The sequence below is a fragment of the Pan paniscus genome, chromosome X, assembly GCF_029289425.2.
Source record: "Pan paniscus chromosome X, NHGRI_mPanPan1-v2.0_pri, whole genome shotgun sequence".
Classification (NCBI taxonomy): domain Eukaryota; kingdom Metazoa; phylum Chordata; class Mammalia; order Primates; family Hominidae; genus Pan; species Pan paniscus.
In genome coordinates, this window is record NC_073272.2 from 80,668,005 (window position 1) to 80,684,923 (window position 16,919).

The window sequence follows — 16,919 nt, forward strand, 5'->3', positions numbered from 1 at the left end:
TAATTCCTACAACGAGCTAAGATCAGAAAAATCACTACGTAATAGGAATCTTAAAATGCGCAAGGCTTTGAGAACATGGGTTTTCAACATACAGCTTGCTCTTTCAGGATCTGTCTTCTTATTTGCATATATTTCTGAGCAGGAAGTTATGCGCAGTACTTTTAGTCTCCGCGTGAAAAGGTCCTTCATGCTAATCTAATTCAATTCAGTTCTCCTTTTTCTTTCTTCTTCTCCTCGCCCTCTTCTCAGGGAAGGAATCGTCAAAAATCAATGTTTCAACAGATCTCGCGGTGCTATTCGAGATTCCCTATTTAAAAAAATAGAATTGATGCAAACAGCCTGTTCCTTCCGGGGTTTTGGGCTGGAACTGCAGCGCTTAGAGAGCTCGGTGGAAGCTGCTAAAGGCGGAGGCGGGGCTCCGGCGAGTTCTCCTTCCACCTTCCCCCACCCTTCTCTGCCAACCGCTGTTTCAGCCCCTAGCTGGATTCCAGCCATTGCTGCAGCTGCTCCACAGCCCTTTTCAGGACCCAAACAACCGCAGCCGCTGTTCCCAGGATGGTGATCCGTGTATATATTGCATCTTCCTCTGGCTCTACAGCGGTAAGGAGAGTGGGGAGTCCACCTTTGTTGTTTTTCTACACACCAGTCCTCTGCTGCCCCAGAACCATTAAAATGCAGAAGTTCCTCTGGCAGCTTCTCCTTTGGAAGACTCATGCATCCCCCATCCCACCCTTCTTCTTCCCTTTTTTCCCTTTGTTGCATCGATTTCATTTTTTTTTCCACATAGAGTTCAGCTTTGTTTGCTTCGTGACATTGGGGGGCACATTTCTCCTTTGAAGGAAAACGAAAGCTACCAAGTTTTGGGAGATGGGAGATGGTGCTATACGGTCTTTAGGGTTACGTGAAGTCAAGTAAAATCGCACACTGGTGAGTTTCAAGAGTGAGACATTTGATGAATACGCCCTAAGTACGGAGACAAGGAGGAGTGCACTTCTATAAAGGATGGGGGTACACATGCTGTAACTGGTGGGGATTGAGTGGAGGCCTACCGAGGCATTGTAATTATTCTGGGTGAGTGAGACCCTGGTAATGGAGTTATTTTGAGAGTGTGTAGAAGAAAGTGGTTAACTTGAGCTTGAAGGCCTGTTAGAACTAGACAAATTGGGAGGGGAAGTTGGTAACAATGACGTAAATTTTTTTTTAACTTAATATGACACGAGATTCAGTTTTCCCCCCATATTGTCCCTTATTTTGACTTTTTCTATTCTTTCAAAATATTTTACTTTTAAATTTCTCTCACTGCTTCAAATATATTGAGAACTGGATAGGGAGCTCAGTGGCTTCTTGTGTAGTGGTAGCCTGAGTTGCTGCTGCTTCAAATGATAGGACTTTCTCTTTCATGGATTCACTTACTCTTAATTTAGAATAACAAATTTTCAGCAGCTGTCGGGAGAATATGATAAACTGGGGTGCAAGATGAGTGTATATCCATGATAAATGAAAGTGTTTCTGCTTTTTACAACTCAAGAGAAAGGCAGACAGTGACAAGAACAGATGTGTGGGTTCAGATTGTAGGGTATAGGAACCCCTTCCGTCTTCTTGAGCTTTAGAGCAGCAGCTAATCCAGGTTGTTGTGTGTTTTTATTTTTTGGCTTGTTTATTTACACCTGAGAGGATGTGGAATGGAAGTGGAGGTTATGTTAAATCACAAGAACCTTGATATTTGAACTTTGTCTTCTCTGGCCACCATGTGTGGATATGTTTATGCAATTTTGGAATATCAGAAAATTTAATCTTACATTTTTTGAATAAGTTTAGGTTGAAAAAAAAGAACACCTTTTATATTTCCTTTGGACCTAATTTTATGAGCCTCTTGCTTTATTATTTTCCATACATATTGTCTAATATTTCAAAGTAAAATTTGAGTTGCTCAGAGTCTCAACTCAATCCAATAATTGTAAAGTCCAACTTAATGCCTTTAGTTAAACCCCTAATGAGACTGAACAGATCAGGCAGTTAGTTTTGCTTTGGGAGTCATACAGTTTCAATACTGTTATTTATTCTTTGCTTTCTCCTTCCTCTACCCCTTCTTCAAAAGTAGATTCAACAAGAAACTGCTTTCAGAATTTCTATTCAAGTAAGAATAACTGCACCTCTCTTTGTTAAGTCTTAAGTTTCCAAGAGCCTTAGAAATGGCTGCTGTCTTCTATTATTTCCTTTATTGGACTCCTTTTTTTTTTTTTTAGATTTCAACTTTTATTTTAGATTCAGAGGGTACATGTGCAGATTTGATGCATGGGTATACTGTGCAAGGTTTGGGGTACCATTGAACCTCTCACCCTGGTAGTGGGCGTAGTACCCAATAGGTAATTTTACAACCTTTGCCTTCCTCCCTCCCTCCTCTGTAGTCTTCAGTGTCTATTCTTCCCATCTTTGTTGGACTTTGTTGTTGAAGACCATGCAAATGGCAGATGTTTATGGTATTTGTATTTTATTTCAATTTTTTGTCATAAGTAGTTAGAAATTTATTAGAAATTTATCTACTGTAGTAATTATAGTTCAATGAACCTGTTATCAAAATTCTACTTCATAATGCCAAAATAAATCCTTGCTTTATTATAATATTACAACACTTTTAAATAATACCCAAACAGTGTAAAGTGAGTACTTCTTTGTAACGTGAATGGAGTGGTGATTATTTACTTCAGAAAGGCACTTTTCAGTTTGCTGTACTAAAGTTTTCCTTTAAGATTGATGCCCTGTTTGTTTTAATACATAAGTTAGAAAGTTTTGAGCAAATATCCTGATGGAATTCTCCAATTGCACATAGTGAGATACTTCAATAAGTGACTAAGTTTAGTTGTCTGAAGAACAGTTAAAAGCTTCTTTGCTTTGGATTGGTGGTAGCTGACTGTTTCTTAATCTTCCTACTGGTTGTCATTAAAAAAAAAAACAACAGATGTTATAGTGGTTATACTGGGCAGAGTGGGGGATCTGGATCTGTGATAATTGGCAAGACAATGTTAACTTATTATGGTGGCGGGCGCCTGCAGTCCCAGCCACTCGGGAGGCTGAGGCAGGAGAATGGCGTGAACCCAAGAGGCGGAGCTTGCGGTGAGCAGAGATCGCACCACTGCACTCCAGCCTGGGCAACAGAGCGAGACTTTCTCTCAAAAACAAAACAAAACAAAACAAAAAAAGTGGCCTAATAGTGAAGAGTAGCACTTGCTTCTTGAAAGTTTAGAAATGAAAACAAGTATGTTGGTCTTTGCAATGGATTTCATTTTTTATTTTTATTGATATATCATAATTGTGCATATTTATGGGGGACATATGATCTTTTGATACATGCACACAATGTGTGATGATCAAATTAGGGTAATTAGGATATCCGTTACCGCAAACATTTATCATTTATTTGTGGTGGGAACATTCCAAATATTCTAGCTGTTTTTTCTAGCTATACAGTAAATTATATTGGTAACTATAGCCACCCTATTGTGCAATTGAACAGTGGATCTTATTCCTTCTATCTAACTGTATTTGTGTACTCATTAACCAACCTCTCTTAATCCTTCTTTCCCCCTACCCTTCTCAGCCTCTGGTAACCACCATTCTACCCAATATCTTCATGGGATCGACTTTTTTAGCTCCCACATGGGTGAGAACGTGTGGTATGTCTTTTGTCTTTCTGTGTTATGTCTTAGTTCACTTAAAATAATGTCCTCCAGGCTCATCCATGTTGTCACAAATAACAGAATATCATTTTTATGGCTGAATAATATTTTATTTTGTGTGTGTATATATATGTGTGTATATATATGTGTGTGTATATATATATATCTATATATATCACATTTCCTTTATTCATTCATCCATTGATGGACACTTAGCCACATATCATAGTTATTTTGAATAGTTCTTTAATAAACATGGGAGTGCAGATATTTCTTTGATATACTGATATCCTTTCTTTTGGATATATACCCAAAAGTGAGATTGCTAAATCATGTGATAGTTCTATTTTTGTTTTTTTAGGAACCTCTATGCTGTTTTCCATGGCAGCTCTAGATCATGTGGTAGTTCTATTTTTGTTTTTTTGAGAAATCTCTGTGCTGTTTTCCATAGCAGCTGTACTAATTTACATTCCCAGCAAAAGTGTACTAGTATTCCGCTTTCTCAGTGCCCTTACCAGCATTTGTTATCTTTTTAGTAATAGCCATTTTAATTGGAGTGAGATGTTATCTCATTATGGTTTTGATTTGCATTTCCCTGATGGTTAGTGATGCGGAACATTTTTTCTTATACCTGTTTGCGATTTGTGTGTCTTCTTTTGTGAAATGTTTATTGAAATCATTTGCCATTTAAAAAAATTGGATTATTTGTTTTTTTGTGGGTTTCTTTTTTGCTACTGACTTCCTTATATATTCCACATATTAATCTCTTGTCAGATGGATAGTTGGAAAATATTTCCTCCCATTTTTAGGTTTCTCCTTACTCTATTGATTGTTTCCTTTGCTGTGCAGAAGCTTTTTAGCTTAATATAGTTCCATGTGTCTATTTTTACTTTCATTGCCTGTTTTTGAGGTTTTACCCAAAAAATCTTTGCCCAGACCAATGTAATGGACTTCTTGATGGTAACCATAATAATGATAGTCAGTAGAAACCCTTAAGTATGTCAGATACTATCTCATTTTTTAAAAATAATCCTTTGAATTAAGCACTATGATTATCTCTATTTTTCAGAGAAGGAAATACAGTATACAAGTTCAAAGAGTAAATAACTTTCTCAAGGTTACACAGTTGGTAAGCCATAGAGCTTGAATCCAAGCAAGATGTTTGAATCCAAAGAATATGTACTTAACCACTAAGAAATGCATCCTCCCAGTGATTTATGGCAACTAGTAGGCATGAGGAAATAAATTTGAACACGAGTAAGAGATAGGGGAGAAAGTAAGTCCTGTAAGTGGAAGAAGAGTTGCCTGGGCATGTGCATATAGGGGAATAGAGAAATGGGCAGCTAGTGTGTAGGAGGGATATTGTGTCTAAAAGGGAATGTCTGTAAGTAGGGTAAGTGACTGTTCACCCAAGGCCAAGAAGATAGAGAAGACCTACACAGTTGGAAAGCCTAAACTGGTCTGGTATAGGTCAAGGTATAAAATTCAGGCCTTAATACTGTTTAGTTTGATGGGAACCATTTAACAAGAATGCAGCTTCCAAGTAGTCTGTCTATATGAAGTGATTTCTGCCTGTTCAGAATTGTTTATACATGTCTTAACTCACTGTGACACAGGTATATGCCACGTTTTGTTTCTTGAGACTGTAATGCCTTGTAAATTTACATTTAATGGAAAATGAATAGTAATCTCAGAGCCTATATAAGTTAATAAATTGCAATAACTTCTTAACAAAAATCAACATTGGCCTAGGATGAGAATTGCTAGAGAGATGATAGCTTGGAGAATTTTAACTGGTTTGGGAGTTTTTTCCCTATACTTATTTCCCCAAGACCCATAATGATCTCCATTTCATGGCATCTATGCATTCTATTTGTGCCTTGGTGTAGAAATTTTAAGATTGTGGGAAATAGATGATTTCTTAGGGTTTTAATTGTGAAGTAACTTTTAAAAATTGATGTATTTTATATAACTGATAAAACAGAAGCTAGTTGTAGCTTGGATTGTCCACAAATATACATAATTTTTCTCTATGGTTGTACTCTGCACAATTTATAACAACAGATAAAACAACGTTCTGGATTGTGTAATTAGTCACTAGTCACAGTATTTTCTTCATCTGGATAATATAGAAGAGCAAGACACAGTTCTTCATTATGTGGTTCTCAAATAATTGTACTTTAGGCGCAGAATGTTTTGCTGCTCTGTCTGTATTTATACATTAAACATTGATTTTGTGTATGCAAGGATTTTTGTCATATCTTCCAAAGTTTGTTTGAATGTTGTTTAAAGGTGTTCATAGAAGATGTTCACTTAGAAGACTAAAATTAGAAACTGTTCACCAAATGACTGGGACATGCTTTTTGGAGGTCCCTAACAGTGGAAAATGGCAGCTTTCACATGGCAAATGTGGAGACTCAAGATCAGTGCTTTCAAATTGATGCTTAGTATTTGATGGCTGATTTCCTAAATTTCACAGAAACATTGGAAGAATTTGGCCCAAAAAGAGGCTGATCAGTGATGGTGATTCTTGGGCATTTAAAAAGATGCTTAAATGTTACATGGTTGTAGGGAAGAATATATTGTGAAAGTTTAGTAAAAGATTAATTATCTGGGCCGGGCACAGTGGCTAACACCTGTAATCCCAGCACTTTGGGAGGCTGAGCCAGGCGGATCACGAGGTCAGGAGTTCAAGACCAGCCTGGCTAACACGGTGAAACCCCATCTCTACTAAAAATACAAAAACAAAAAAATAGCCGGGCGTGGTGGCGGGCACCTGTAGTCCCAGCTACTTGGGAGGCTGAGGCAGGAGAATGGCCTGAACCCGGAAGGCAGAGGTTGCAGTGAGCTGAGATCGTGCCACTGCACTCCAACCTGGGTGACAGAGCGAGACACCGTCTCAAAAAAAAAAAAAAATCATTATTTGGTAGAAGAGAAAGATAAAATGGACTTATTTCTAGCACAAAGACTAGTTACTTTGTTGAGGAAGGGTTTTGATCAATAAACCCTCCACCAGGGTTAGCCTAGGGAAAAAATAAATAAACCTCAAATGTCAATCAGATTGAATGTTCTCTGTAGCTAAACTTTAAAATCTTTTATGAAATATATATTGTGCAATTAACCATGTATCATTTACAAAAACATTTCCTGCTTTAATGGAATTAACAAGGTTGAATTTTGTATTTCATTTCTTACTGATACAAGTAAACAGATTAAGAGAGAAGCTGCTGGTTAACTATCTGACCATCTGTTTGCTTTCAGATCTACTTTGCGGCCCACTAGGAGGCCTTTTAAACCCAGTCTTTAATTACTTTCTTCAATCCAGACCAAGGTTAAACAAAAGTACATTTAGAGAGACGAGGCGGTTCATTTATGATGACTGTTTTCATTAATATGAGAGACAAAGCTGACTTTTTACACTTGGGCAGCAGAGAAGAATTTTAAGCAAGGAGATTTTTTTTCTAGCCCAGGTCTTGCCTGTTGGTTTTATTAGGTTTGCTTGAAATCTTGCAGATTGCCAGAACATCAGGCAAAAAATTCAAATATAAGTTTAAAAATATCATAACAAATTCAAAGACTGTATATTTAAGTATTCAATGACGCTAGGTTTTTTGTTGTTGTATTGCCCTTTCGTTAGCATAACTAAGTTTTGTTTTTGTTTTTTTTTTTTTTTAAGACGGAGTCTCACTCTGTCACCCAGGCTGTGGTGTAATGGCATGATCTTGGCTCACTGCAATCTCTGCCTCCCAGGCTCAAGCGATCTTCCTGCTTCAGCCTCTCAAGTAGCTGGGACCACAGACATGCACCACCAGGCCCAGATAACTTTTGTATTTTTGGTAGAGACAGGTTTTCACCACGTTGCCCAGGCTGGTCACAAACTCTTGAGCTAAAGTGATCCACCCTCCTCGACCTTCCAAAGTGCTGGGATTACATGCGTGAGCCACCGTGCTCAGCTGCTAAGATTTGACTTTAGTAATAGTAAAGACAACAATTATTTATGCATTGTATATGTCAGGCAAGGTGCCCAGGGCTTTACCTACATTATTTTATTTAATTTATCTTTACAATAATATTTTTAACATAGTAATAACTACTATTAGATTCATTTTACCTAATTGGAGGGGGTATCTCTAAGATCCAGAAACATAGGTACATTGGTCAAGACTGAAGAGCTAGAAATGACAGGGCTGTGATCAGAACTCTGGTTGTTCGGACTTCAGAACCCACTCCTAAACACTGTGTTATTTACACATCCTCTGTTTATAGGTATTGAATAGAAATTGTCAATACTACATAAAAATCCTGTTATATGATTTTGAAATACAATTGCCATTCAAGAGGGGATGATGTCTAAGTAGGCAAATGTGTTCTCATTCGTAACCCGTACTGGAGAGTGAGATGAAAGTTGGCATTGGTGGGCAGGCTGGGTGTAGGGAGGATAGTAGCACCATGTTCTTTTAAAATGTGGTTCTTTTTTTAAAATCAAATGAATTCATCGAGGGCACACTTAAAAATAATATTTGTCTGTACTTTCTTATGCTGGCCTGTGTTACATACTGAATTTTTATGACTGATTCTCTTCCATGTTATGTGGCTATAGACCAACATAATTAAAAGGTGGTTTCTATGATTCTATAAATCTAAATTAACCAGGAAGGCAGTACTGCTATAACTTGTAAACTCTGGTTTTAGACTCTAGTCCTTGATTTCTGTCCCTTTGGCTTAGTCCTTTTTGGAAATGAGACCCTATCCTAGAGTTAGGGTCTAGCCAAGCCTTTCTGCTTGGGGGATTTCCAAAAATGAGTCAAGACAAATAAAATTTCACCTTTCAAACACCAGAGAATATTCATCTTAGGTAACATTTACTACATGAGAAAATTTTGTCTGTTTCACCATCACCTTTCAGCCAGTTGTTTCATTATAAGTGCAGCATGTTTTTCTGTTAAAATTATCAGTAAATATATATTTAATAGTAGTTGTATGATATTGGAGACCGTTCTCTTCAGTATGTTATATCAAATTTGATTTAGAAGGAAGACAAGCATATATAATTACTTAATTTATTAAACATATGATCAATCATCTTACTTTAATTTCTCATGCAAATTGTCAGCTTTAGTGGGTAATAATATTAAGAGCTATAATTCATTGAGTCAGGCACACCGGTAAGAACTTTACATGTATTGTTTCATTTTTCTGACAATTCAATGAAGCTAGTACTCTTATTATCTCTGTTTTTAAGAAGAGAGGCTCAGAGAACTAGCCAGGTCACAGAGCTAGTAAAGTACCCCCCAGGTTTGTCTGATTCCAGGGCCCATGATCTGAAGCCCTATGATATTCTTCCCACTTGATGATATTCACTAATTACCCACTCTGAATGCAGCTCTGAAACTGATTTACAAGTCATTGTAATACTTCTTTTCTGATGAACTTGAAAAACCATGAAAAATACTTCTTAATTAACTGGTCTATAGCAATACGTGGTCTATAGAAATACTAAGGATAATTCTGGTGGTCTATTACATCAAGTGGAGAACTTGAGTTTATCAGAGGAGAAAATCAAAGTTATAAGAGCTCAGCATATACTATTAGTTAGAATGCAGAACATGTACCTTTATCTCAATTTAAGAAAATCATTTTATTGCAATCTAATGAAAAGTAGATAAGATGAATTGCTTTTTGAAGGGATTTTAAAGTTTTTTTAGCTGTAAGGGTGAGATATGTTTTATTGGCTATTGCCTGTGTGATTTGAGTAGGTCATAAAACTTTCTTTGCCTCTCATCATTCTCACAAGCTGAATATGAGTAACTTAAAATGAAGAGTATCATGAAAGAAAGCTTCTAGAAGTGTGTGATGGTTAATGCTGAGTGTCAACTTGATTGGATTGAGGGATACAAAGTATTAATCCTGGGTACTGTCTGTGTGGGTGTTGCCAAAAGAGATTAACATTTGAGGCCGGCGCGGTGGCTCACGCCTGTAATCTCAGCACTTTGTGGGGGCAGAGGCGGGCGGATCACGAGGTCAGGAGATCAAGACCATCCTGGCTAACAGGGTGAAACCCCGTCTCTACTGAAAATACAAAAAAAATTAGCAGGGCGTGGTGGCAGGCGCCTGTAGTCCCAGCTACCCGGGAGGCTGAGGCAGGAGAATGGTGTGAACCCGGGAGGCGGAGCTTGTAGTGAGCTGAGATCGCGCCACTGCACCCCAGCCTGGGCTACAGAGCGAGACTCCGTCTCAAAAAAAAAGTCAGTGAGTTGGGGAAGGCAGATCCACCCTAAATCTGATGGGCACAATCTAATCAGCTTCCAGCAAATATAAAGCAGGTAGAAAAACGTGAAAAAGAGAGACAGGCCTAGCCTCCCAGTTTACATGTTTCTCCCGTGCTGGACGCTTCCTGCCTTTGAACGTCGGACTTCAAGTTCTTCAGTTTTGGGACTTGGACTGGCTCTCCTTGATCCTCAGCTTGCAGAAAGCCTATTGTGGAACCTTGTGATCATGTAAGTTAATACTTAGTAAACTCCATATATATATATATGCACACACATATATCCTACTACTTCTGCCCCTCTAAGAGAACCCTAATACAAAGTGTTGTTGGAAATTTATTACTAAAAATAATGAAATCTGATCTCAGACTTTCAGAAAAAACATAATTGGTCTTGTGATTCAGGTAAATAATTTTAACTTCTCAAAAGATTCAGTAGTTGGGGTGAAATATTTTCAGTGAATTTCTACTTAAAACTTAAGAGTAAAGGTAGACCTGGCACAATGGCTCATGTCTGTAATCCTAGTAACTTGGGAGGCCCAGCGGGGGACGATCATTTGAGGCTAGGCTTTTGAGACCAGCTTGGGGAACAAAGTGAGACCCTGTCTCTACAAAAAATAAAAAATAAAAAAAAAGAATAAAGATGTTAAATTTAAACTTTCTAAACAATGTTGAGGGGACAATCAGGGTTGTTGGTGGTGATGAGACAATTTGCCAGGTAACAAGACAAACACCTGATGGGTTTTAAAGTGAGCAAAATGGAAGTGTGACAAGATCCAAAGTAAGGACAATTTTATACTCGACTTTGAATTCATGCTTTGAATTCATTCTTTTTTTTTGAAAAAGAGGATGTTGAAAGGCAAGTAAAAAATATTGTGAAAAAAATGTGACTAAACATTTACAAATTGACCATCAGATCAGATTAGGATTTTTTATTAGATCTTTAAGCTAAAGTTGAAGAATGAGTTTTGTTTAGTGTGTGTTTATATCCAATTAGAAATTGTGTGGCTATGATTAGGCTCTGTATGGGGAGCTTAATAGAGGAGTGCATATCTCACTTGGGATTTAATCTGACTCAACCCATGAGTTGAACTCGAGAAGTAAAGTACACATCCCAGGGGATCCTTATGCTGCCCAAATGCCAGGGACTGCTTGGGACAGGTCCCACCAGACACACGGCATGTGTGCACTTTCCAAAGTCAGTCACGCTAGGTTTCATGAAAACTCAAAGCATCTAATACGATCTTGTCAAAATTATGTCTACATGTCCAAGTGGATTTACTGTAAATCAATGTCTAATTACTTTTTGAAAATTATTCACTTACAGAGATTGAATTGACTTTTTTTCATTTCATAATGTGGTTGAGTAGGAAAGTCTTAGAATTGTACTTTTTCGTTGAAGTATAAAACTAGCGATAGAGTGCATAAACATTATATTGCTTAAAATATATGGAGAATGGCTCAAAAGGAGCTATTAGCACAAAAAATGAGATTCTATCTTGTGCAACAGCTCATGTAAGAGAAGAGATTTTGGGGAAGACAATGAAATTTGAAAACTTGGATTGTCAAAACATGGATTTCTCCAAAAGCAGTTATAAGAAAAAAATAGTTGACTATCTCCCAGTGATTGAGGTAATCATGACCGAATTCTACACCCACACCTCCACAAAGTACCACCACTTGATGTCATACAATTTCTTCAAATATTTGAAGTTGGAATGGTGGGCATTAATTTGTGTATGTTTTAGTAAAAATATATAGCAATTTTTATTTCCTATGATTAATGGTGAGTCATTATTCTATGTAAAAGCATATGATAAAAAGATAGATGGCATGTTGCACATAATAGCGTTATGCATTTTTCCTAAATATTTCCTTAAGCTTTAGCAATTGCCTCTTAGCAACTGTTTCAAGTTATATAAGGCAGATTTCTGTTCCTAATGAACAGATTTTGAGGCAAGGGGTATATTTTTACAGTTTTTTTTTTTAATTTTCCTCCTCATTTATTAATGGACCCGTCAAAAGTTAAAAATACTTTGTAGAACTCTACTGTAGAATAGTACTATTTCAAAATTCAACAAAGTGATGAGTAGCAACTTATCATCTACCTCTTTCACTTCTTATTACACAGAATATAATTATAAACTGGTAAGTTTTTAAATAAATATTTTTTCACATATGAGTGGATGGCCTGTTGAAATTCAAGTGCAAAACAGGCCACCCAAGTGGAGATTTGCAGCTGCTAGATGGAAACGTGTGACTAGAGTTTGGGAAAGATGGTGGATGGAGAGTAGATATGGGAATCATTTATATATAGGTGCTACTTCAAACTATGGAAAAGAATGAACTCACTAGGAAAAAGGAATTATGGCATGAGATGAGAAGAGAGCTGAAAACAAAGACAGGACTTTGCTGAATGTTCACATTTCGGAGGAGGTGAAAGAAACAGGAACAGCAGGAAACACGTGGATTCATTAGGAAAGATCTTGTAATAGAAACCATGGTAGGGAAGAATTTTCAAGGAGAATGAACGTTGTTAGTTCCATACAGGAATTTTGAAAACTGATAAAGGGTCATTGAATTCAAAATAAGGAAATGATTAGTGACCTTGGAGAAAAGCGGTTTCAGTAGATTGGTGAAAACAACAGCCTGATTGGGAAAGGTTAAGAAATGGAGCAAATAATGAGGAAGAGATGAGTATATAGACTAATATTTGACTAGTTTGGTGAGAGGAAAGGAAAAAGAAGATTGCTGAAAATAGTTAAAATAAAATGATATTATTCCAGAGTTATTAAAAAAGAAGAAAATTAAGCGAACTGGAATTTTTCCTAGAAAAATCCTGTCTGTTTTCCCAGCCTGGATTTATCAGATCATTGTTGATTCTTTAATTTCACCATAGAATCAACTTTAAACTACCTCAGCGTCTAGTGGCTGAAATATTCAACAATTAATATTTGGAAATTGTGACAGAGAGAGAACATGAATATTTGTGATAGGAAAGGATGAAAGCAAATAAATATTTTTATATTGTTCTACTTGAGAATGCCCAATGAATAATTTTATCAGACAAATGCATATTATTTCAAAAAGCATTTTATTACCCTCGTAAAAAATAAGCAGGAAAGTCAAAGTTCTCATAAAAAGTATGAAGAACAGCTGGACAATTTTTATTACCACCATTTATTTGCTCAAATTTAGTAAAGATCAGTTTGATTCTTTAGAACATATTGCTTTTTAAACTTTGACTTCTGGCTATGGGATGGATTATTTTAGTCATAAGAAAGTATAACTGATCTAATACTTTACACTTATTTTCTCTTCTCGCTAATGCCAATCTAGCTTCTAGGAGGCTGGAAAGAGTATACGGTTAGAAAATTGGTAGGCAGATCACTTCCTTTAAGATTTCTGGGCTGACTTAAGATCTGGTGAATATTATTCAAGAAAGAAGATAAAGACAGGAAAATGGAATTAAATCAGAAGTTTGGGATTCCATATCAATGACATTATTCAATTCTAGTGGAGAGAGTTTATGGAGCTCCGGTTCCATAAACTCTCTCCCCTAGAATTTCATACTTCTACATTCAATACTTTTACATTGAACTAACTTGATCGTATGTGCACATACATGTACCATATAAACACTTGGCAGAGATGTTCAAGTGCAGAGCCTTGCACAGGGTGGACAATTTGAATAGATTATGTAGATAGGTCCTGCCGATTCTGAATCTATGATTTGTGCTTAGGAATTATCTTGCTTTCACCCTCAAATTCACTCATTCATTGAGAAAATACTTGTTGCCAGCCACTGGACTAAACTCTGGACCCAGGCTCTGAAGGATGAGAAAAGGCCAGGAATAAAGATTTTCTCAGCCTCCTCCCTGAGCCAGAATGAAGGAGAAAGTATGGGGATGTCAATTTGAGGGACTAAGTTACATGGTCTGCAAATAAGAAAGGAGTCAAGGCAGAGGTACTTTAGGGACTCTCTGCCTGCCTGTTGATAAGCTGCCTCATAGAAATTAGCATTCTCCTGTCCCCCAACCAGTGTGCAAATATATTCTGCCTACCCTTTCCAGTCCCCCTGACAATGATCTTCTTACTGAATGACAGTTCTGAAAAGTGATAATTTATTAGTTCAGTTGAACTGTTACCCAATTTTCTTGCCATTTCACTAGACAGAAGTGTGGAAAGTAGATCCTAAGCACAATTTGCACTTCCTTTTTATACCGGAACATTCCACAAAGACATTACTATTATACAGTTCTGATTAAAGCCAAATGTTGCAGTCATAATAAATTAAAGATTTGTGGCTTCATTGTCTGTTTCTAACATTTAGCCTGGGATTATGGAACAAAGCCCACTAAATTCCCTTTTTCATTATCTAAAAAATGCCTTTTAGACTTTTCTATAGTTCCCTCACCTTGAGATCATCCTAGCTTTGATCTTTTGTGTAAACAATTATGTCTTATAAAAATCTGAATTGTATTCATTCCTTTATTTATAATCTCAACCATTTTCTGTTTGTCACTCTTCCTGCTCTCCTTGTTTTTTTTCCCTCTCTTTTCCAAGGGTTATAGGATTCCTGACAGTTTGGTTTGAAGTTTAGTTCAGTATTCTATATATCAATATGCATTATTTACTTTGTTTTTGCTTTAATTTTCAATTTTTAATTTTTGTGCGTACAGAGTAGGTACACATATTTATGAGGCACACGAGACACTCTGATACAGGCACATAAAGCACAATAATCACATCAGGATAAGTAGGGAATCCATGAACCCAAGCATCTATCTTTTCCTTGTGTTACAAATGATCCAGTTATACTCTTTCAGTTTTTAAAATGTATAATAAATTATTGTTGACCATAGTCACCCTGGTTGCACTATCAAATAGTAGACCTTATTCATTGACTCTAACTATATTTTTGTACCCATTAACCATCCCCATCCTCCCTACCCTACCCATTATCCTTCCCAGTCTCTTATAATCATGGTTCTACTCTATCTCCATGAGTTCAATTGTTTTAATTTTTAGCTCCCACTAGTAAGTGAGAACATGCAAAGTTTGTCTTTCTGTGCCTGGCTCATTTCACTTAAAATAATGTCGTCCAGTTATATTTAAGTTGTCGCAAATGAAAGGATCTCATTCTTTTTATAACTGAGTAATACTCCACTGTGTATATGTGCCACCTTTTCTTTATCCATTCATCTGTCAACGGACACATAAGGTGCTTCCAAATCTTGGCTATTGTGAATAGTGCTGCAATAAACACAGGAGTGCAGCTATCTCTTTGATATATCCATTTTCTTTTGGATATGTACCCAGCAGTAGGGTGGCTGGATCACATATATGTAAGCTCTATTTTTAGTTTCTTTGAGGAACCTCCCAACTGTTCTTTTTAGTGGTTGTACTAATTTACCATACCACCAAGAGTGTACGAGGGTTCCCGTTTCTCCACATCCTCGCCAGCATGTTATTGCCTGTCTTTGGATAAAAGCCATTTTATTTATATATATTTATTTGTATCTTCTCTCTTATTTTCTTAATCTCACTAATGGTCAATTAATTTTGTTTATATTTTCAAAAAATCAGCTTTTTGTTTCATTTATCTTTAATTTTTTGTTTCAATTTCATTTAGTTCTGCCCTGATCTTTGATTTTTTTTTCTTCTGCTGGGTTTGGGTTTGGATTTTGTTTCTCTAGTTCCATTAGGTGTGAGCTTAGATGGTCTATTTGTGCTTTCAGACTTTTTGATGTAGGCCTTTAATGTTAGGAACTTTCCTTTTAGCACTGCTTTTGCTGTTTGATAGTTTGTATCACTATTATCATCCAGTTTAAAGAATTTTCTAAATTTCCATCTTGATTTTCACTGTTGACTCAAAGATCATTCAGGAGAAGACTATTTAATTTTCATGTATTTGTATAGTTTTGAGGGTTCCTTTTAGAGTGAATTTTCAATCTTATTCCACTGTGGTCTGAGAGAGAACTTGATAGAATTTTCATTTTCTTAAATTTATTGAGACTTGTTTTGTGGCCTATCATATGATCTATCTTGGAGAATGTTCTATGTGCTGATAAAAAATGTATATTCTGCAGTTGTTGGGTAGAATGTTCTGTAAATATCTGTTTAGTTCATTTGTTCTAGGGTACACTTTAAGTCAGTTGTTTTTTTGTTGACTTTCTGTCTTGATGACCTGTCTCGTGCTGTCAGTGAAGTATTGAATTTCCCCACTGTTATTGTTTTGCTGTGTGTCTCATTTCTTAGGTCTAGTGTAATTGTTTTATAAATTTGGGAGCTCCTGTGTTAAGTGCATATATATTTAGGATTGTGATATTTTCATGTTGGACTGATATATTTATCATTATATAATGCCCCTCTTTGTCTTTTTTAACTTTTGTTGCTTTAAAGTCTGTTTTGTCTGATATAAGAATAACTACTCCTGCTTGCTTTTGGTTTTCATTTGCATGGAATATCTTTTTCCACCCCTTTACCTTAAGTTCATATGAGTCCTTATGTGTTAGGTGAGTCTCTTGAAGACAGCAAATAGTTGGTGGTTGGATTTTTGTCCATCCTACCATTCTGTATTTTTTAAGTGGAACATTTAGGCTACTTACATTCAGTGTTAGTGTTGAGAGATTTTTTTCATCATGCTAATTGTTGCGTGAGTACTTTTTTAAAAATTGTGTTATTGTTTTATAGGTCCTCTGAGGTTTATGCTTTAAGAAGGTTCTATTTTGGTGTATTTCAAAGTTATGTTTTAAGATTTAGAACTCCTTTTAGCATTTCTTACAGTGCTGGCTTGGTAGTGGGGAATTGTCTCCACATTTGTTTGTCTCAAAAAGACTTTATCTCTCCTTCATTTATGAAGCTTAGTTTCACTGGATACAAAATTCTTAGCTTATTTTTTTTGTTTACTGAGGTTAAAGATAGTACCCCAATCTCTTCTGGCTTGTAGGGTCTCTGCTGAGAAGTCTGCTGTT

The 16,919-nt window shown here is 36.5% G+C and overlaps 2 protein-coding genes across 8 annotated transcripts in view; one reads left to right on the top strand and one right to left on the bottom strand.

The window, feature by feature from the left end:
• The window catches only part of HMGN5 (high mobility group nucleosome binding domain 5), an 87,899-nt gene extending 87,667 nt beyond the window's left edge, over positions 1–232 (bottom strand). For 5 of the 7 annotated variants that reach the window (XM_055106829.1, XM_055106828.1, XM_055106826.1 and 2 more), the window contains exon 1: positions 93–231. The gene's annotated coding sequence lies outside the window, so the exon portion shown is untranslated. Of the gene's footprint in view, positions 1–92 lie in introns of all 7 variants that reach the window. The other 2 variants (XM_003824426.4, XM_055106825.1) reach the window with 1 other exon arrangement.
• SH3BGRL (SH3 domain binding glutamate rich protein like) overlaps positions 153–16,919 on the top strand; it is a 98,728-nt gene continuing 81,961 nt past the window's right edge. The window contains exon 1 of the mRNA XM_003824427.5: positions 153–600. Coding sequence (XP_003824475.1) covers positions 556–600 — 45 coding nt within the window. The 5' untranslated portion in view covers positions 153–555. The remainder of the gene's footprint in view (positions 601–16,919) is intronic.